Below are 21,543 nucleotides of genomic sequence, written 5' to 3'. Positions count from 1 at the left end.
GCATCGGCAGGCGGACTCTCAACCACTGCGCCACCAGGGAAGCCCTAGGTTGTTTTTTTTTTTAATTTTTATGTCTTTTATAGAGATACACACTGAAATAATGTAAACTGAATTAATATGACATCTGGGGTTTGCTTCAAAATAATCTGAAGGGGAAGGCAGACAGAAGAGATGGGGAAAAGATAAAATAAGATGGCCTATGAGTTGTTTGTTAATTGTCAGATCTGAGAGATGTGTATATGGGTGTTCATTATACTGTTTTCTCTATTTTGCTTATGTTTAAAGTTTTCAATAATAAAAATTTTTTTTAAAGCCAGTGCTGGAGCCGCATAGCACAGGGAGATCACCCCTCTTTGTGACCACCTAGAGGGGTGGCATAGGGAGGGTGGGAGGGAGACACAAGAGCAAGGAGATATGGGGATATATGTATAAGTATAGCTGATTCACTTTGTTATAAAGCAGAAACTAACACACCATTGTAAACCAATTGTACTCCAATAAAGATGTTAAAAACAAAAAAAAAGGCCAGTGCTGGGACTTTCCTGGTGGTCCAGTGGTTAAGAATCCGCCTTCCAATGCAGGGGAAGCAGGTTCAATCCCTGGTCAGGGAACTAAGATCCCACATGCCACGGGGCAACTAAGCCCTCGTGCTGCAACTCCTGAGCCTGTAATACCATAACTATAGAGCCCACGTGCTCTGGGGCCCGCAAACAACTAGAGAGAAGCCCACACACCAAAACGAAAGATCCTGCATGCCACAACTAAGATCTGATGCAGCCATAGATAAATAAATAAACTTTTTTTTAGAATAAAAAATAAAAAGGTAGTGCCTCTTTCATACTGAGCTGACTGACCATGTCCCCTCATATCTTCATTTAACTTCCTTAGATAGAATCCCAAGTAGTAATGCTTTGACTCATGTTCTCAAGGGCTTTATGTCCAAAGTGGAGGGCTTTCAAGCTCTTCACAGCAAAGGTTCTCCAGTGTGCAGGAGGGTTTTCAGGACCGAGCATGGACCGTTAGCTCATAGAGAGGCAGATACTTAACCCAGCAGCCTGAAGGAAAAGTCCAGCAATCTGTTACAAGGCAGCACGTTACAGTTGGATAAACACAGGCTTTGAAGTCAGTCTTACATGCTGAGTGACCTTGGGGAAAGAACTTCACCTGGCTGAGCCTTGCTTTCCTCATCTGTAAATTTGGGATCATGACACATAATATTCCTAATATGACTCCTGGCACATATACACTAGCTATAATGCTTTCTATAAAGTGTTTAACTTACTGTTAACAATGATTTTTAACTTAATGTTTCTGAGGTTCTCTACTGGATTTCCAAAATTCAGGTCTTTCTAGAATATACAACAATGTTCCTTCTTAGGAAGAAAACTTTGTTTTTCTTTTTTTTTTTGGCCACACCACACAGCATGCAGGATCTTAGTTCCATGACCAGGGATCAAAACTGTGCCCCCTGCAGTGGAAGCTCGGAGTCCCAGCCACTGGACTGACAGGGAATTCTCGGGAAGAAAACATTTTAACAACCAAATATTATTAACATTTTTCCATCACCAGTAGAGGATTTTTAACAATCTAATCTGTTTCGCCGCAATTTCATTTTTAATGGGTGCATTTGTCACCACAAAAAAAAACATGGGTTATTTTCTGCTTTCCCCCCATACTAAATAGAGGTTCTACCCTCCTACAAGAGGAAACAAACTGCAGAATTTCCCTTATTCTTTCTGAAAATTAGAATTTTTCAAATCAGTATAAATGTAAGAAGGGAAAAAATTAACCAAAGTCCATTTTTTAGGCAAAAAATAATTGCTTCAATAATGAATTCCTTATCAATGTAGATATATTTTACTTCTAGACCAGCAGTTTCCATGGCCTAGATTTTTTTGTAATGTTCAGCAGCCCACATAACTTTCATGGCAATCCACCTTCTTCCCTAGAGCCTGCACTGATAGGAAAATCAATCAGCAACATTTTCTACTTTACTTTTCTAAACCATCACCATGGGGTAGGATCTATTTCATTTTCTCTCCAGTTTCATTTAGAAGAACTGAATGTTGACCACATGAATTATACAGCTGTAGACTATACTCTCGGAAGGTACCAAGACACGTGGCCTTATGTGATTATAAATTCTCTTATGCTCACAAATCAATGTCCCTCCTCATTAGTCCTTACTTACCCACTAGCACAGTGATGACCTTGTTGCTAGCATATTGTTCTATCTCCCGCAGCCACTCAGGAAGGCAACGGAAGGATTCCTCACAGGTTATGTCATAGGTGAGGATCAAGGCATTGGCGCTTCGGTAATAACTCTGGGTGATGGACCGAAATCTCTCTTGACCTGCTGTGTCCCAGATCTGAAGCTGTAAAGGCATAAGAGAAGGATCAGGTTGGTGAAGCAAAAAAGAAAGACAGCACTGCCTTGCTTTAGTTTAGAAACAGAAGCACCTTCACCCAAATAATTTCATGGTTATTTTTTGCCCTAAGAAAAAGGTACCTACAATTTTTTTAAAGATTTGTTGGGTGAGCCTGGTTAAAGATAGGGATTCACTTTGATTTTTGTTTTTTTCTTTGTTAAATTATTTTGAGTTTCCCCTTTATTCTTTTTTTTAAGGCATTTAGATTATTTTTGTATAACTTCATTTAAAAGGTGAAATTAGGGTATTAATAATCTACTTAATTTTTATTATAAGCCTATTTCCCATAAGAATTGCTTTTTTTATCTGTAGACTCTTCATTGCTCATATCTTTAATTTTCCAAATCAGAAAGTATATTCCTATGTCTTGTTAAAGATTTACATTCATATAACATATTTCAAACGTTCTCCTTTTGGTTATGAGCAATCCCCTCTATTCTTTACAAAAAAATTTTAAAAAAAGACAACCAAACTATTGAGCACTTACATGACAAGCTCTATTCTAAACACTTTACATAGAATAACTCACTTAACCCTCACAACAACTCTATGAGGTAAGTACTATTCCTATATCCATTTCTTACATGAGGAAACTGAGGCACAGAGAGATTAATTAACTTGCTCAATGTCTCACAGCCAATATGTCCTAGAGCTGATTCAACCAGGCAGTGTGGTCCCAGAGTCCCTGCTCTTAATCATAATGCCCTATTACAAAAGTCGGGATCCAGGGCAAGCTGTCACTGTGACTGTTGGCATTTCAGTCAGCAACTGGAGAGGGAAAAAAAAATCCATTCAAATGAATATATTAAGGTATTATCTTTGTTAACGAAAACAGGAACGATGCCATGGCAGACAAAGAAAATAATTTACCTCCACCACTTGTAAGCTCTGTGACCTTGGGCAAGTCACTTAATCTCTTTGGGCTTTGGTGGCTTCTTTACAAAAAGAGGTTAATAATATGCAAACCTGCTGAAGTCATTTACCTGATGGTTCTAATAACAAAGAAGGCAAAACACTTCTCACTTCAACCTGAATTTCCCTGCACAGAGCAGACCTCTGAAAGAGAACTCTGCCCCAGAGCGACTGCTGAGTGCACAACAAATCCGAGGCCTTGAAAAATCACACCAACAATAATCTTCCCTTCTAACTGCATCAATTTCACATGTCACAAAATGCCTTCACCCCCATTAACAGAACATCATTTCCTCAGGGGAGACCTTCTGGAACCTTCAGATTAGGCCAGATTCCCCATCCCCACCCCCAAATAATCTCTCCTGCAACCTACCCTGCAATTCTCCCTCACAGCACCTGACACACTTGAATCACTTAGTTACTTGAAATAACTTGTTTCAGAACCGTCTTCCTCACTAGACTGAAAGCTTCATGAGGGGGAAGGTGGGGTCCATTTTACTCTCCGTTATCCCCTATACCAAACACAGTGTCTGGCAAAGAGTAAATGTTCAAATATTTATTCACGGTCTCATTTCATCCTTACAACAACCCAGTGAGGTAGGCAAGTTTATGCCTCTTTCATTAACAGGTTACTTGCAAGGCTGGGACACAGACTCCAGGCCTTCTGACTCCCAGGAGAGGACTCAGTCCATACACCGTGCTGCTTTGCTGCCAGAGACTGATTTAAATGTACATCTGCATCCAAAGAGGATGAGGCAGTTGGTATCACCCTCTGCTCAGACCAGTTTAGCTGAGGAGACTGATGAGTGACCGGTGGTCCCTGCCGCCAATCAGCGGCACACAGGCTCTCCTTTGATTTGGAGTCACAGCTGCCCTTTGATGATGTACATGAAAGCCTGTGTATGCTGAAGGCGACCATACAGATGTTACAGCTTTTGCCAGGACAAAAGCTACTTCTCTTCTCTGCCTCAAACCTAGGGACATGGTTCCCCTCTGCCAGGCTGTGTCTTAGAACAAGAGACTATTATTTTAATGCCGCACGGAGCCTCGAAAAACACTTGTGATTGTTAATACTGCCAATCATTAGAAATCAGTATGTTCTCATGACTGGCACATCTTGAGAACAGCTCTGAGAATGAAAACCACTGAGATATTTTCTAGAATAGTGATTGTATGTCTTGGCTGAGATGTAGGCTGTTTTCCCAAAGGGGCTGCCTGTTTCTAGCCTTATAGTTAACTCCTGAGGAGATCCATATTCCACTGCCTTTATTATCCAACTTGGTTCCACTATTCTCTCTGCAATTCATTTGCTCTTTTTCAGCATTTATAGATCATTAACAGATGCAGAACACTGTGCTAAGCACAGAGAGGATGCAAAGATAAATAAAACACAATCCCTGATCTCAAAAAGCTCCTAGGACAGGGAGGATGAATACATAGTTGACTAACCATGGTAAGATATGAGATGTTTTATTAAAGAGGGGCCAGCAGGAGAGTGTCTCCTGGTGTTAGTCTTATGTCCATGAATATGTTCTCAATACCACTGCCCTGGGCTTTCTAACCACTCTCACCTCCAGTATGGGGCTGCACCGTTGTCTACTCTCTTCTTTGTACCACCACTTAACACCTCTATTGCCTCACTGCTACAAGAACGTACTGCAATCATTGGTTTACTACTATGTCCCCTTGTTAGACTAGGTTCTCTAAGGGTAAGGGCTGCCTTTTATTTAACCTTATATCCCTGGTGCCTTCCTAAAACAGGCCATGGTACGTGGTGGACACATTGGAATGATGGCTAACTGAATGAACAAAGGATGGTGGAATCACAAAGGAAGGATGGATTCATTCTGCTTAAATGATTAGCAGAGTAGTAAAGAAGATTTCACAGGTGAAACGTTTCAGCAAAATGACAGTAAGTTACTAGGGAACAAAGATGCTTTATCTAACACAGCGCCTAGCACAAAGCATCCACTCTAACACAGGATGGCTGGATAAATGAAAGGATGGACAGATGGCTGAAAGAGGAAATACATATGCATACTTTCAGGACTTTCCTATCTATGCAATATATACCTGATGAGAGAAAAATCCAGCAAATCTTCTACTTCTATTATAATTAATCTCCTAAGGTTAAAATGTCATAGACTGAGCTTACAGTTTTGCTTATTACTCATTAATTTATGATAGGCTAAAAAAAATCAGTAGTTAGGAGAAAATTCTATATAAGTTTTAATTATATTTTCTACCCAAGGTCACCTTCATAATACAGACCACTTTAAGAGAAGGGCCTATTCCTCAACTTTGTCTCTACTGATTTGGCACTAGGACTTAATAGCTATGAGAATCTTTCTAACACCTTTGCTTAGCTGCCTGTGATGTTGGGAGTCATCTTAGAAAGAATGGGACTTGTAGGAGAGGCTGAGGGTGGATGATGAGCAGTCAGGAGAGAAACCGGGGTTCTGGTCCTGCCCTGCCACTCGCCAGGTGGGTGATCCTGTACACACCACAGATGGATTCTCCTTCCGTTGGCTCTGTGGGGCCCTGAGAAAGCCTGCAAACTACTAGCAAAAAGACACTTAACTCTCACCAAGAAGAGGTATTCAGTAAATGTTAAAGAACACCAACAATAATAAGACAACAGCTGCTTCCTTAGTGAAGCCGGGGCTGCTCTCCTCACATGTCCAAGTGTTAATGAGACCCTTGGACTAATGTGGTTGAAGCGGGTTATTTTCTATCTTGATTCTACATATACGGCTAGAAAAAATCGCAGGCAAATTAATTAGGACTGGATTTCGGAGATGAACCAACTCTCACTTCTCACAGACGAAGGTCCGGAGGCCTAAAGTGATGATGGGAACAGGCACTGTGCTGTGATACAAAGATGAGTAAGATATAAACCTTGTTCTTGGGGAGCCTGTGGTCTCATGGTAGAGTTCGATGCTATAAAAAGGTGGATTTTAGCTGAGTATAATAAGTACTCAAAAATGAGGTTATGGTTCACGGAAAGGGGCATAAATGTAATACCTAAATCTGGGGATTCAGGAAGGAAAAATAAGCCTGTTCTTTAGCAATGAGGACCATTTCTTATTCACTGCTATCTATTCCCAGGGCCTGGCACATGGCAGGCATGAACCTTTCTGGTCAAAGGAATGAACTCATACATATATATGTATATAAATGGGAAACCCAAATATCTGAAAATAAAATGCCTAAAACAGAAGTTATCTTAACCCAGCTCCCTGGGATGGCACCACCTGCCTCTGCTGTAACAAGAGAGAACTACAAGTGGCTCTTCCTGCCGCCGCCTCTTGAGTGCACACTCCTGGCTCCCTTCTCTCCCCACCCAGCTCCTTCTCACTACCCCAATGCACAGTTTTTCTGACCTTTCCAGTTGGCATTTATGTGGATTCCACACCCTGCTTTTATTTTCCAGAGCCCCCAGCTCTCCATCACTATTGCATTTGGTGTAGATGTCTTTGCAGTAAAAAAAAAAAAAAACAAAAAAACCCTTTGAAGAGTCAGGGCTGGAAAGAGACACTAGGCAAGATTCTGTCCCCCACTCAGGAGCCTCATCCTAAACACATCTCTGTATGTCTGTGACATGCTGTAAGAGCACCCCGGAGCTTCTCTGCCCTTCCTGAAGCATCTGAAGGTGGGAGTGCAGGTACCTATGGGAGAAGGATGCAAGTGACATGGACTCAAACCTGGGATGCTGAGGTTGGGATCTGGCTGGAACTCTGATGCCATGGTTCTCACTGTGCTGCTGAGGGTCATCCCTTCTTTCCATGGGACTCAGCTCTGAAAGATCTGACCGAGGAATTTCACTGACTCTGAGGGGCACAGTGCCAAAGATCAGTATCTCTACCCTCCTTCCAAGTAATTTAGTCTTTTTTTTTGCTTCTTTTTTGGCCACACCACGCGGCGTGTGAGATCTTAGTTCCCTGACCAGGGATCGAACCCATGCCCCCTGCAGTGGAAGCACAGAGACTTAACCACTGGAACGCCAGGGAAGTCCCCCAAGTAATTTAGTCTTACTGCACACTTCCTTCCATCACCTCCCTCTTTCCTTGCTCCGAGATAATGATCTTACTATGCCCTCATTCTCCCCTGCTCTCAGAGCAGTAGAGACTCCTGCCCGGGAGGCAGTGGGGTGCACTGGCCCACACAAAACCAGTTCAGATCCTGCCTACCTCCCTTGCTAAACTGTGTAGCCGTGGATAAATAAGTCACTCAGCCTCTCTGAAAACTATAAAATGAAGACAATTTACCACTTACCTCACAGAGTTTACAATAAGGATTCAGTTAAATGTAAAAACAGGTAGCAGGGGGATTGATGCATATTAGGCACTCGAAAAATACTACCTCCCTTCTCCTGTTACTGAACTCAGACACCATAGCTCATACAGGTACCAAACCATCCAGAGGCCACAAAGGGGACGGGACAGATCATGGACCCTTCCTGGACCCCTCATTTAGTATTTCTCCCTTACTAGGGATAGGGGTAGGGTGGTAGACAGAATAATTCTAATAAATGATTCATGCAACAGAATAACCCATAATGAATGTAGGAATCGGGAGGCTCTTTCATGAAGCAAGCTGCTATTAAGAAGAAACAGGGAGCTCAGGTCTGTGCTCTGTGATGACCTAGATGGGTGGGGGAAGGGAGGTTCAATAGGGAAAGGGTATATGTATACACATAGCTGATTCACTTTATTGTACAGCAGAAACTAACACAACATTGTAAAGCAATCATACTCCAATTAAAAAAGAAGAAGAAGAAGAAGAAATAGCTCTGCATAATGGCCCAACTCAAGAGATCCCCAAAAGAAATTTCTTGTTTTTTTTTTTGGCCATGCCACACAGCATGTGGGATCTTAGTCCCCTGACCAGAGATCGAACCCATGCCCCCTGCAGTGGAAGCACGGAGTCTTAACCACTGGACCACCAGGGAAGTCTGACATGACAAGAGACAGGACAAACTTGCCTTAGCTCTTCTCTCGCTGTCTTCCCATTTGTAAACACATCACCCATAACCCCTTCCTGCCCCTATAAACGGAAGAGAGGAACTCTGTTTGGAAATAAGCTGCCATGGCTGAGTATGTTTTAGGTGTGGGTTTCCATTAGGTGATTTAATAAATGTTATGAAAACACTACTTCCTCTCACACAACACAATGAAACCCTTATTGAACACTTAGTATCTTACCTTTACTTTTTCACCATTAATCTCCACTGTCTTAATCATAAAATCAACTCCAATTGTGGCTCCTTGTCCTGGGGGGAAAAGACCCTAAAGCAGAAATAATAGAAATAACAATAAGCAAATCTTTCAATTAAATGAGATTCTCCCCCCACCCCACCCCATTACTACCCATCGCCAGCTCCTTCCTTTGGCTGAGTTAACTGGTAGAAGAGAGAACTCTGGTTAGTGTCATGGGAACCCTGTTTAATTTAACTTTGTGTGTATGTTTTGAGCGGAGGAGAAAGGAGGGTGAATGGGGGAGAGAGAAATGCTGAAAGAAGAAGGAAGGGGAAAGGAGGACAAAGAAAGGAGGAAGCAGACAGAGAGGGTAAAGGAAGAGAACTGGGAAAGGACAGGGGACCTGACTTCAAAGAATGAAACAGAAAAATCAGACACAAGGATAAGACACAGAGCTGCAGGGATGAGATCGGGATGGTCTGGGTGGGGGCAAATGGACAGGTGCTCTAAAAAGTAAGATCAAGGAAGATTAAAACTGGCTATTAGTCTAGGGCATTGGACAGCCATGGGGGTGAACAACCAAGATGAAAAAACAAACAAGAACTCAACACAAGAAACATGAATGAGACAGTGATCCTTTGAATTTCCATCTGCCCTGAGAGTGATAACTATTTCTGTACCATACAGATACAAATATATGAGATCAGGGCCAATGACCCTGGGAAGATAACTGAAGAAAAGCAGTCATCCAGGGAGACAGTATAGTAGAAATAGCACCAAACCAGGAGGCAGCAGCCAAGGATCTCTGAGTGACCTTAGGCAAACCAGTCCTTCTCTCTGGTCTGATGTAAGTATTTCAAAACAAAGCTTTACATCAAATTGGAAGCTGAACTAGAAAGGTATGATTTTAGTAAAATTACACGTATAATGTAATTTACTGTCACATAATATTTCCCGTAAGCTTAGGGAGGGAGTTGAAGGTGGGAAGGAATTCTATCAAGAAAAAAGCCTTCACCTAGTTTCTCTTCCCTCTTCACATTCATACTCCAGAATTTCCAGAAATTAAAGTAAAATGGACTTTATTAGCTCTGGGAGCTAAGACTGGGGCTTCTTTAATTAAGTCCATTCCCTAACAAGAGAGTTCTTTAATTAAAGTTTGAACTTAAAAGACTGAGCATCAAACCAACAGAGACACTGTTCCACTGCACGTCTGCAAAAGATGTAAATATAAACATTCATAACTTTGCTTACAAATATTGAATCAATTTTCTTCTATTTTGGTTTGGCTCAAACACAAGGCTGCCAACAAGCTTCAAGTTTATAGCTCCAGCTGTTTTGCAGTATAACAAATGCCAAAAAATAAAACAAATCCTTCCCAGTGTCTCCCTCATCATTTTGTTCCCCAATTCCTCATGCCTCAAAAACAGCTGAATCCAATTCATTTTAACTGTCTACTAAATAACAAAACTAAACATAATCCTGTCTATGAAATATGAACTTTGGGGGGAGTTGAGGGACTGGGAGGGGTAAAAAGTAAACAGAAAAGAAAAGTAAGGGGTGGTGTGCTTATTGGTAAAAATTACTGTTTAAAAATCAAAGTAGGGCTTCCCTGGTGGCGCAGTGATTGGGAGTCCGCCTGCCGATGCAGGGGACGCGGGTTCGTGCCCCGGTCTGGGGGGGTCCCGCGTGCCGCGGAGCGGCTGGGCCTGTGGGCCATGGCCGCTGGGCCTGCGCGTCCGGAGCCTGTGCTCCGCAGCGGGAGGGGCCGCGTTGGTGAGAGGCCCTAGTACCGCAAAAAAAAAAAAAAAAAAAAATCAAAGTATTTTTACCCCTAATGACAAGAATTATGCTTTTAAAAAGAAAAGCCAGACTCCTATGGTCTCAGAGGTTAGAACATGCAAAAGATAAAAAATATCACGCTGTAGGGCTTCCCTGGTGGCGCAGTGGTTGAGAGTCCGCCTGCCGATGCAGCGGACACGGGTTCTTTCCCCGGTCCGGGAGGATCCCACATGCCGCGGAGCGGCTGGGCCCGTAAGCCATGGCCGCTGAGCCTGCGCGTCCGGAGCCTGTGCTCCGCAACGGGAGAGGCCACAACAGTAAGAGGCCCGCGTACCACAAAAAAAAAAAAAAAAAAAAAAAAATCACGCTGTGAACCAGAAGATCTGGATTCTAATCCTAGCCTTGCCACTAACATGATATGAGATGCTAATAAGTCATTTCATCCCTCTAAGACATGAGTTTTTTACCTATAAAATGAGAAGAGTGGACTGAAAAGTCTCTAAGGGAACTTTCAGTAATTAGACAAGGTCAAGGGAACTTCTGACAAAGGGACTGAAAACTTTACATCTCTGCAGTCTTGTCCTCCTGCCAAAAGCAGAAAGGTTACTAATGGTAGGGGGAAGTAAAACCAGTTGGAGTTTCCAATATTACGCCATGGCAGTTGACTGAGCCCAGATGCCTATCAGCTTGTTACTTTTGATTTCACCAAGCCATGGCTTAGTAAAAAGTCCTATTCTGCGTTATCATAGGAAAAACCTTGACATTTCCAAAGGTGACTATGCCCTCAAGCTGTTTGTGTTATCCAATCTGTCTCTCCAGTTTTCCAGAGAACCACAGACTGTCAGAGCTAGAAGGGGCCTTGGAGATCACAGGGAGGCAGGAAGGCTCGGCAAGGGGGTGGAATTTCCCCAGGCTCACGGGACAAGAGCTGGGACGAGGGCCTGTGTCTCCACTCTAGAGCCAGTGTTCTCTCCTGGGCACCAGGTTGCCCTGTGCCTTGGACAGAAGAGCTATTCTCAACCTTCCCCATTAGCACTTTATGAAAATGCAAGATGCATGCATGATAAATACTGAAAAGGATGCCATTCATAATTTTCCAGGAAAACACAGAAGAAGGTCAACCTCAGAATGATTTCCCACCCATTTCTGTGTGAAATCAGGTATATAATCTCTGGCAGTAATTCTCAAAAGGGCAGCCCCAAAGGGAACTTGTACTTAGAACAAATGATAAGGACTCAACCCAGAGGGAACATTTAATTTAGTTCAAATAGTCCTTCACTGTTCTCATTTCCCTCCCGTGGAATAGATTAGAAAAATCAGCATATTTGGTTCTAAACCAAAACGATTTGATCAGTTTTCTGGGAGGAACTGAGAGGGCATCAGCAGGGAGCTTGAGGGGTTTAATTTGAATTTGAGTTTTTAAAAAGTTAACATTTAGGTTTAACTTGACATCCAGATTCATTTGTTTCCACCTTTGGATTATTATTAACGAGTAATCTTTTTTTTTATCTGATAAGCTATTTTTGATACTGCGGACTGAAAGCAAAACCACTCACCCCTTTTACTAAAAGAAGCCACAAGAGGCGTGGGAGGGCTGATGGAGACCCACTGAGCCGTGCTCTCTGGAAATGGTTCAGAAACTCTAGTCTATACAAACTATTACAGATAAAATAAGCTGTGAGGATATATTATACAACACTGGGAATCCAGCCAACATCTTATAATAACTATAAATGGAGTCTAACCTTTAAAAATGGTGAATCACTATGTTGTACACCTGTAATATAATATTGTACATCAACTATACTTCAATTTTTAAAAAGTTAAAAAAAAGAAAGCAAAGAGCAAAGGATATTTCACAGATAAAATAGTGGTCATGTTCACTGTTGCTGAGACTTCAAATAAGATGAAAATTTTTAAATGTCGAAAAAAAACCCTCTAGATTAGGCTATGGAGCTGGTACACTTGCAAAGGGCTCGTTAAGTACTGGCAGCCAAGAGGCTGGCGTGGGTACCACTCACCCATCCTGTCAGGATCCCCTAACCCGACCCCAGACTTCAGACTTCTTACCTGAGTGAACCGTCGGACTAGGCACGTCTTCCCCACACCAGCATTGCCGATTAAAACAATTTTAAACAGGAAATCATAATCTTCCATACTCATTTACACAGCTGCAAGGCAAACACAGGCACGAGTGAGATGGGCCTGGTCAGACTTGCCCACAGAGCTCAAGCTGCGCCAGCCCGTCTCCTCAGGAACAGCAGGGCTGACTCATTTGAGGAGGAATTTAATGCTCCCCTCTGGTGACCCTGCCAGCGAGAGAGGAACACAGGTGTTTGGTCACAGACGGACTTTATTCCTTCCCAGTCACCTCACGCCACAAAGAGCAAATGACACAGATGTCATTTCACCTGGTAAACTTTATTCTTCCAAGCAGTCAGGTCGCAGGTCTCTCACGTGATAAGATGTTTTCTTTTAGCATCAAAAGGAGATTGCAAATCTCTGTGCAGACAAGCTGGGGGTGCAAGGAAGCAAAGCGAAGGGGAGCCCATCCAAAGCTGAAAGGTGGTTTATGTACATGCTGTGAGTGCCTCTGGGAGGAAGGGCTAGAAACTGGGAGACTGAACAAAGGGAGGAAGCTTCCAGTCTCCTGCAAGTCCTGGGGGTCTTGGGGTCTTACCAGTGGGAGTTACCGCCATCTTCCCTTCTATCACCACCCTGTTGCTATACACCTCCTGCCAGCCTTGCTGATGCTGCAGTATCTCCCAAGGTGCTGGTCTTTTCATTCCCATAGGCTGTGTACATGGTATTTTCTCTACCTGGGATGCCCTCCCGCCCACCCTTTCTGTGTTGTGAAGTCATCCCTTTAAGGACCAATGCAAGCATCTCTTTCTCTCTCAATTTTTCGCTGATCTTCCCCCAATAAACACGTTCATTGTTCCTCTGTCCTGAAACTTCATACAATTATTTGTTCAAACGTCTGCCTCATCCTTGAGGGAAGGGATGTCTTTCAGCTCTATTTTCCTAGCCCACGGGACAGAGTTACACTTAGTAAATATCTTCTCTGTAGAATTAAATAATTAATTAATGGACCTATGGCTGAAGTGTAGGCCTTAGTTTCTTAATTGTGCTGAAAAGAATACTACCTGCTCTGTCTACTTCAAGGATTGTGGTGCAGATTTGAAAGAAAAAAAAAATAACTATACAAAAGAGTCTTGGTTACCCATAAAGCCCTATCCTGGTAAAAACAATTATTGTCTATTGAGTACCTACTACAGCACTGTGCTAGTCACCATAGGAAATACAGAGATGAGACAGTCTCTGCCCTTGAAACCAACATGAGAAAAGTTAAAAAACAATAACAGGGCTTCCGTGGTGGCGCAGTGGTTAAGAATCCACCTGCCAATGCAGGGACATGGGTTCCAGCCCTAGTTCGGGAAGATCCCACATGCCGCGAAGCAACTAAGCCCATGCACCACAACTACTGACCCTGCACTCTAAAGCCTGCAAGCCACAACTACTGAGCCCATGTGCCACAACTACTGAAGCCTGCATGCCTGGAGCCCGTGCTCTGCAACAAGAGAAGCCACCGCAATGAGAAGCCTGCGCACCACAACAAAGAGGAGCCCCCACTCGCCGCAACTAGAGAGAAAGCCTGCTTAAAGTAACGAAGACTCAACATAGCCAAAAATAAATAAATAAAATAAATAAATTTTTAAAAAAAATAACAAAGTTAAATAAAATTGAAAAAAACAGAAAAAACCTCATTTCATAAGGTGAAGGCAGAACAAGCCCGAGGGACTCTGGAGGAAGAGGAAAAGGATGATCAGCGAGCCCAAGATGGTAAGGGTGCCTGGGAGGCTAGAGCAGCCCGGGGTCACTCCTACCAGCCAGCTGAAGCTCAAAGGGCTGAGGGTTGCAGGGTGGAAGGATGGAAGGAGAGTCTACTGCACTGAGACTTGTGAAGGAGCCAAGGGAGTAGATTCCCTGTGTGCAAAGGTGGTTTCTATGTGGATTCCAATGATCCTTGGAAAGATGACTGGCAGCCAAGCCAACGTGCAGGTGGCAGCCCAGGGGGTTCTATCTCTGTTCACCGGGACTGTGAAGGAAAAATATCTCTCTGTCAAGAATCTGGGTCCATAAACGGTCACTGAACTCACCATATGCCAGGCACTATACTTGGCACTTTATGTCTATTTCCATTTGTTTTTACAAGTTTATGAGGCTGGTATTTTATGTTACCTGTTTCGCAGGTGAGTAAATTGAGGGTCACCCAAAGTCATAAACCTAACAGCCAGACTTCAAGTTCAGAAGGTATACATGCCATCAAAAGAAGCCTCACTGCCATATGCTCCCACAGTCCCCTTCCCTGCCCTATAGTAACACTCACCAAGTTTTACTGTACTTAATTATTGATATCTGTCTCACACTCCAAGTTCATCCCTCAGCATGCACGTGCACGCGCACACATAGCTGTGAGATGCATGACAGCAGTGAAGTCTCTGTCTGATTGAGTCCTGACCCCAGCCCCTCCCTATCATCATCATTGTCACCGTCATCATCATCATCACCTCATTCTTTTTTTTTTTTTTTTTTTTCCAGTACGCGGGCCTCTCACTGCTGTGGCCTCTCCCGTTGCGGAGCACAGGCTCCGGACGCACAGGCCCAGCGGCCATGGCTCACGGGCCCAGCCGCTCCGCGGCACATGGGATCCTCCTGGCCCGGGGCACGAACCCGTGTCCCCTGCAACGGCAGGCGGACTCTCAACCACTGCGCCACCAGGGAAGCCCACCTCATTCTTTACTATTAACTCATTGATCCTCACAACACTCCTATCAGGTAGACACTATTAGCATTCTAACTCGACAGATGGGGAGACTGAGGCACAGGAGAAGTTAAATAAGAAGTCATTAAGGTCCTACTTAACGGTGGGTCCCACTTCACTGATGGAAGTGAAATTCAAACCCAGATAGCCTGGGTCCAGCTCCCACATCCCTGAAGCACTGCCCTACAGCGCCTTTCACAATGCCTGGCTTATAATAGCATCTTAAGAAAGATCTGAAGAAATGGAATGATGAAGGGTAAGGCTCAATAAATGTGATTTCCTTTTTCTCTTCCCCTCTGGCTTCAAATCCAGAACTCTTTCTACCACACTGTAGCAGTTTAAATAAGAATCAAGGTCAGACTCTGGCTAAAAATGCAGGGATTAAAACTCAATAAAGGGCTTCCCTGGTGGCACAGTGGTTGAGAGTCCGCCTGTCGATGCAGGGTACACGGGTTCGTGCCCCGGTCCAGGAAGATCCCACATGCCGCGGAGCGGCTGGGCCCGTGAGCCATGGCCGCTGAGCCTGCGTATCCGGAGCCTGTGCTCCGCAACGGGAGAGGCCACAACAGTGAGAGGCCCGGGTACCACAAAACAAACAAACAAACAAACAAACAAAAACTCAATAAAGCTGTTAAAAGTGAAAAGGAAAAAAATCTCAGGGCTAGGTGCAAGGAGAGCAGGAAGATGTGAGGCTCTGTGGCTCATACATGGACCACAACTCACTGCTTCCTAAGTCAACAAAAAGAACACAGTGCTGGGCCACATTCTTTTTCTGTGCTTAGATCGTTTGCAACACGTTTATTTCTCCATCTTTGGCAGAGGTCAAAGAAACAAAGCAGAGAATCGAGAGAAGAATGTCCAAAAATAAAGACCTGAGAAACAGGGCTTCTAAGAGAAGGTCAGCAGTGCCCAAATTATGCACCTTCAGGAAAGGAAGGCAAAGAGTTACGTGGCCAGAGTCACGTTCATAGTCAAGTCTCGGGTAGTGACCACCTAGAGCAAGCCACAGAGTAAAAGTGAAGGCCTTTCTCCTTTCTATAAGAAATTACTTCAATGCTCCGTTGAATGTTTTTTTAAATAAATTTCTGGGGGAAAAAGTGTCTGGTCTCTTTAGAAATGCAGGCTGCCTGTGGCTACGGCTGGACTGTAAACTCCAGGTTACTGGCTGTGGTTACTGTTCTAATAGAAAACACATTGCTGGATGAAAAGCTCACAAGAATCTCTGGAAACTACGCTCTGAGGAAGGCTTTCTGTTTGGGAAGTAATGTAACAGCTCAGGCATCACCAATCACCAAGTGATGAGACAGCATCCAAGGAGGGGGATCCCACTCAGTAGTAGTTAGTTACACGCAGCCCTAAAACTGACAACAAAAGTTGGCACCTTGTCTGGGGAGCAAACATGTCACAAGATATGCTACTGGCCAAGCACAATTCTAAGAACTGTATATTCTATTATTGTTAACAACAGCTGACACTTAATTCAATGTTTATTATGTGCCAGGCATTCTTCTACATGTATTCACTCATTTAATCCTCACAACAACCGTATGAGGTAGGGTACTATGATTACCATCCCTAATCATAGCAGAGGAAACAGGCACAAAGAGTTTATCCTAAAGTCATGCAGCTAGTTAGTCTTAGGACCAGGACCCAAAGACAGATCCATCTGACTCCAGAGACCCGCTCCTACTGAAATAGGATGCTGCTGCCCCCTGCCTCGAGGTTGACAGCACTGCTATAACTGTCATGAGGGCTGCAGGGTCAGTTGAATGTGCCCCGAGGTCCCTTGGAGCTGCAGTGTTCTGGAACATTCCTGGTCTAGGAGCAACGCACCCACATTGAAAGGACCACACACTGATTCTAGGTCATACAAGCACAGCTCCTCATGATGCCCTCCAAGCCCAGGTCTCTTTTAGGAGCTGGACCCAGACTTTTCCTTGAAAACCACACCCATAATTCAGTCACCATTTGTCCCTGTAACCGCACAGTATCAGCACAGGGAATATAAACAGGAACACTACTCAGATAAACAAGCCAAACCTCAAATAGCATCATCACCACAACAGCTCTAAATAAATGGATATGTACAGAAGATTCAAAAAAAGGAAAAATAGCTGAAAAGAAAAAAATGAGTTTAAAAAGATAAGGAAACAAGATGTACTATGAAAAGCTTAAAAGAAAAAAAAATTCTAAGCAATGTGATTTTGGCAACATAAACCATTTATCAAAGTGACCTTTTTAAAAAACAAAACAAACTGTATTCACTGCTGTACATCAGAACATTTTTTCCCCTTGCCCTTTTGGGCTCAGGGTAACAGATAAAGTCAAGGCTTCTGGTGAACACAGGGCCAGATCCCTGCCCTGCCTTCTGACCCCCAGCCCCAGAAAATGATACTCAGGCGACTTGCCCTTGTTCAAAGACCATGTGTCTCACGCAGGTCCTTTTCTCTTTCAAGGTCTCAACCTTGGTCTATAAACGGAGGGGGTGGGTGAACAGGCACCAGGGCCCCTCCTAGGACAGCCCCTCTCCAGGACAGCCCCTCCCCCAGGACGGCGTGTGCTGCCCCTTCTCTAACCCAAAGAGGCAGTATGAGTGCTGAAGGAAACCAAGAGATCTGGGTCTGCCAGAGAGCAGTGTAAAGTTTCTGAACCCCTAAAATCGGGAGAGTATTAGAACCTACACCACTGAGTTGCTTGAGAGGCAAATCAGGTAATATATGGAAAAGTGATACATAATCAAATGTATAATAATCAAATGTTTTAAAAAATATAATAATCAAAAAAAAATTTTTTTTCCTCAACCCTCTGACAAGAGTCACATATACTGATTGCAGAGCACATAGCCAAACAAAAAGGAAAGAAAATCACCTGGGGAAAATCTTTTTCCCTACCCACACCCCACCTCGGGGTAAGTCCAGTTAATATTTTGGCATACATCCTTCTAGTTTTTTTAATATATATATATTCTCACATCTATGCATTTTTTTAATTTATGGATTTTTTAAACAAAAACAATCATAATATTACAAAAAGTTTTTTTGTTTTCTACGGAGTGCTGTTTTCCCAAAACCCAGAATCAGAACTCACAGTATACAAAAGAATGGACACCCAGAATGCCCATCAGCCTTCACTCAACATTTGCTCCTATGACCCTAAAAACTCAGGAAGGGGGAGGGGGAAGATAGTGACATAACTGAGAAATACTAAATACTATAACCCAATGTTGGAGATTTATAAGGTTTTGAAAATTTCCACAATGAAGAAAACTGTCTAACTGTTTAATCCAGGATTTACCAAACATGACTTTAGCTGAAAAATATTTTCTTATATTAATACCTTTTAATATCCCTTGCTACTAAGCCTCCACAAAACATTAGTGTGGTAAATGCTATTTTATAGCATTTGAAATCAGGGCTACCCAGGTAGGGTTGCTAGAGGGAGGGAGGAAAGAAGGAAGGAAGAGGAGACCTAGCTAAATTTCAATTTTAGATAGCAACAAATAAATTTTAATATGTTTGCTCCAAATATTACATGGGACCTATGAATAATTTTTTAGCATATAAGTATGACCCAAATACTTCCTATGACATACTTTTTTTAGGTTGAGCTGGGTCTTCGTTGCAGCACACGGGCTTCTCTAAGTTGCGGCGCGCGGGCTCCTCTAGTTGCGGCACGCGGGCTCAGTAGTTGTCGCTTGTGGGCTTAGTTGCGGTATGTGGGATCTTAGTTCCCCAACCAGGGATCGACCCCGGGTCCCCTGCATTGGGAGCGTGGAGTCTTAACCACTGGACTGCTAGGGAAGTCTCTGGGCATTCTATATTTTATCTAGCAACGCCTACCCAGGGAAAATTTGACTCATCAGGTCTAGTAGAAACAGAGGCCCTAAGCACAACCCCAGCTGTGGAGGAAGATGGGCAGGACATGAGAAACATCAAAAACAACCAAACAAGGAATAAAAAAGGGCAGCAAGTGGGCTTCCCTGGTGGCGGAGTGGTTGAGAGTCCGCCTGCCGATGCAGGGGACACGGGTTTGTGCCCCGGTCTGGGAAGATCCCACATGCCGCGGAGCGGCTGGGCCCGTGAGCCATGGCCGCTGAGCCTGCGCGTCTGGAGCCTGTGCTCCACAATGGGAGAGGCCACAGCAGTGAGAGGCCCGCGTACCACAAAAGAAAAAAAAAAAAAAAGGGGGGGGGGCAGCAAGTAACATGTGAAGAAAGCATTACTGTGCTCGGGTTCTTCAGAATCTGGGCCAGACTCCAGGGACTGGAGAGCTGAGCAAGTGAGTATCTCCCTCCTGCACAATCCCAGGGCACTGTGGCCCTTCCTCCAAGTACATATCCACACGTGCTCTGTCTGGTGGAGGGGGCCATGCCCTACACGTCTATTGCTCCTACTATCTGTCCTTAAAGACAAGGACCAAGAGAAAAAATAAATAAATAAAAAATTTAAAAAATTTTAAAAGACAAGGACCACGCTTCAACAAGATACTCGTGTCTGCATACTCCACTGGCTGTGTTCAAGAAGTATATGATGAATTGGAACTCTTTTTTTTTTTTTTTTTTTTGCGATACGCGGGCCTCTCGCTGTTGTGGCCTCTCCTGTTGCGGAGCACAGGCTCCGGACGCACAGGCTCAGCGGCCATGGCTCACGGGCCCAGCCGCTCTGCGGCATGTGGGATCTTCCCGGACCGGGGCACGAACCTGCGTCCCCTGTATCAGCAAGCGGACTCTCAACCACTGCGCCACCAGGGAAGCCTGAATTGGAACTCTTTGATCTGTCTTTTGCTCTAACAAGGTTCTGTCTCAGGAAGCTCATTATTGCTTAATTACTAGAAGGCAATTACTAAACATTACTTTAATCAACTGCTGCAGCTCACTTGCTTTACATCAGCTGCTAATTTCAATTTACTGTAAGTTAATTATTCTTCTTGGGCAGGGATGGCAAACACCCACCTGTGTCGTGGCTGCTCCTCATTCATCTGGCCATAATCCCCAGTATTTTCGTACGGCCCTTTACAGTTTACCAGATGCTTTCACAGACATGATCTAATCTGGACCTGCCAACAAGAGCTGGTTCTTATCATTCATTAGGCAGGTGAGGAAACAGAGGGTTTAGGTGATGAAGTGATTCATCCTAAGTCACACACTGGTGAGTCGCAAGGTGACCTCTGTATCCTACGCACCTAGAACTTCTCCCCCTTGCGTGAACACACTGTTTTCCCAGGTTCCTGGGTATTTGGAACATGATTTGAACACTTACTATGTGCCAGGAACTGTGCTGTTTCCATATATAATCTTATTTAACTTTTTCAACAACCTCATTAGGTAGGCTTTTTTTTTTTTAACATCTTTATTGGAGTATAATTGCTTTACAATGGTGTGTTAGTTTCTGCTTTATAACAAAGTGAATCAGCTATACATATACATATATCCCCATATCTTCTCCTTCTAAGTAGGCTTATTATTCCTATATATAGATAAGGAAACTGAGGTTCAGAGGAGTTAACCTATTTGTTCAAAATTACACAGCTAATGAGTGAAAGTATCAGGATTCAAAATCCATGTTTTTCTGTGACAAAATTAAGTTGGAACTCTGTGAGAGTTATACTAAAATAAATTCCAGATGGATTAAAGATTTGTATTTTTAAAATGAAAACATGAAAGTGCTAGAAGAAAGCAGGATATACATAAATATATAAATCTTAAAGTGGGGCAGGCTTTCTAAGAATTGCTCAAAATCAAAGCCATAAAATAAAGATATTGACCCATTTGACTAATTTTTTTAAAATTCTGCATTGCAAAACAGTAAAAGATAAACTAAAATACCTGAAATGCATATAACTAAGGGCTAATTTCCTTAAATGCATAAAGAGTTCCTACAAATCAATAAGAAAAAATGAATAACCCAATAGAAAAAAAGGGCAAAGGACATGAGCAGATAGTTTACAAGAAGGAAATTAAAATGGTACTTACATTAAAAAAAAAAATCAGCCTCATATAGTTTGAGTAAATTCAAACTATAATGAATTTATAATTATAAATAATTTATAATGAAAACTATAATCAATTTGTAATCAGAGGCCATTTTTCATATCAGATTGGCAACATTCACTCTGTATTGGACAGAGTGTAGAGAAATGGGGCACTGAATACTGCTAGTGGGAGGCAAATCAATGCAACTTCCATGGAGGGCAATAGTGAGTTAAAACTAAAAGGGCTGGGCTTCCCTGGTGGCGCAGTGGTTGAGAATCCGCCTGCCGATGCAGGGGACACGGGTTCGTGCCCCGGTCCGGGAAGATCCCACATGCCGCGGAGCGGCTGGTCCCGTGAGCCATGGCCGCTGAGCCTGCGCGTCTGGAGCCTGTGCTCCGCAACGGGAGAGGCCACAACAGTGAGAGGCCC

The 21,543-nt window shown here is 43.4% G+C and overlaps 1 protein-coding gene across 11 annotated transcripts in view; it reads right to left on the bottom strand.

Moving 5' to 3' along the window:
• RAB30 (RAB30, member RAS oncogene family) overlaps positions 1-21,543 on the bottom strand; it is a 101,879-nt gene that overhangs the window by 15,696 nt on the left and 64,640 nt on the right. For 10 of the 11 annotated variants that reach the window (XR_008615373.1, XR_008615372.1, XR_008615371.1 and 7 more), the window contains 3 exons: positions 12,389-12,489; positions 8,546-8,629; positions 2,192-2,375 (listed from right to left, as the gene is read on the bottom strand). Coding sequence is in view for 8 of the 11 variants with exons in the window: in XM_055078705.1 (XP_054934680.1) it covers positions 2,192-2,375; positions 8,546-8,629; positions 12,389-12,481 (361 nt within the window). In the remaining 3 variants the exon portion in view is untranslated. Of the gene's footprint in view, positions 1-2,191; positions 2,376-8,545; positions 8,630-12,388; positions 12,490-12,729; positions 13,109-21,543 lie in introns of those variants that run through there. The other variant, XM_028501000.2, reaches the window with a different exon arrangement.

Source organism: Physeter macrocephalus, chromosome 16 (genome assembly GCF_002837175.3).
Source record: "Physeter macrocephalus isolate SW-GA chromosome 16, ASM283717v5, whole genome shotgun sequence".
Taxonomy (NCBI): domain Eukaryota; kingdom Metazoa; phylum Chordata; class Mammalia; order Artiodactyla; family Physeteridae; genus Physeter; species Physeter macrocephalus.
Note: the sequence above shows the minus strand (reverse complement) of the source record. Positions and strands in the feature narration are given on the sequence as shown.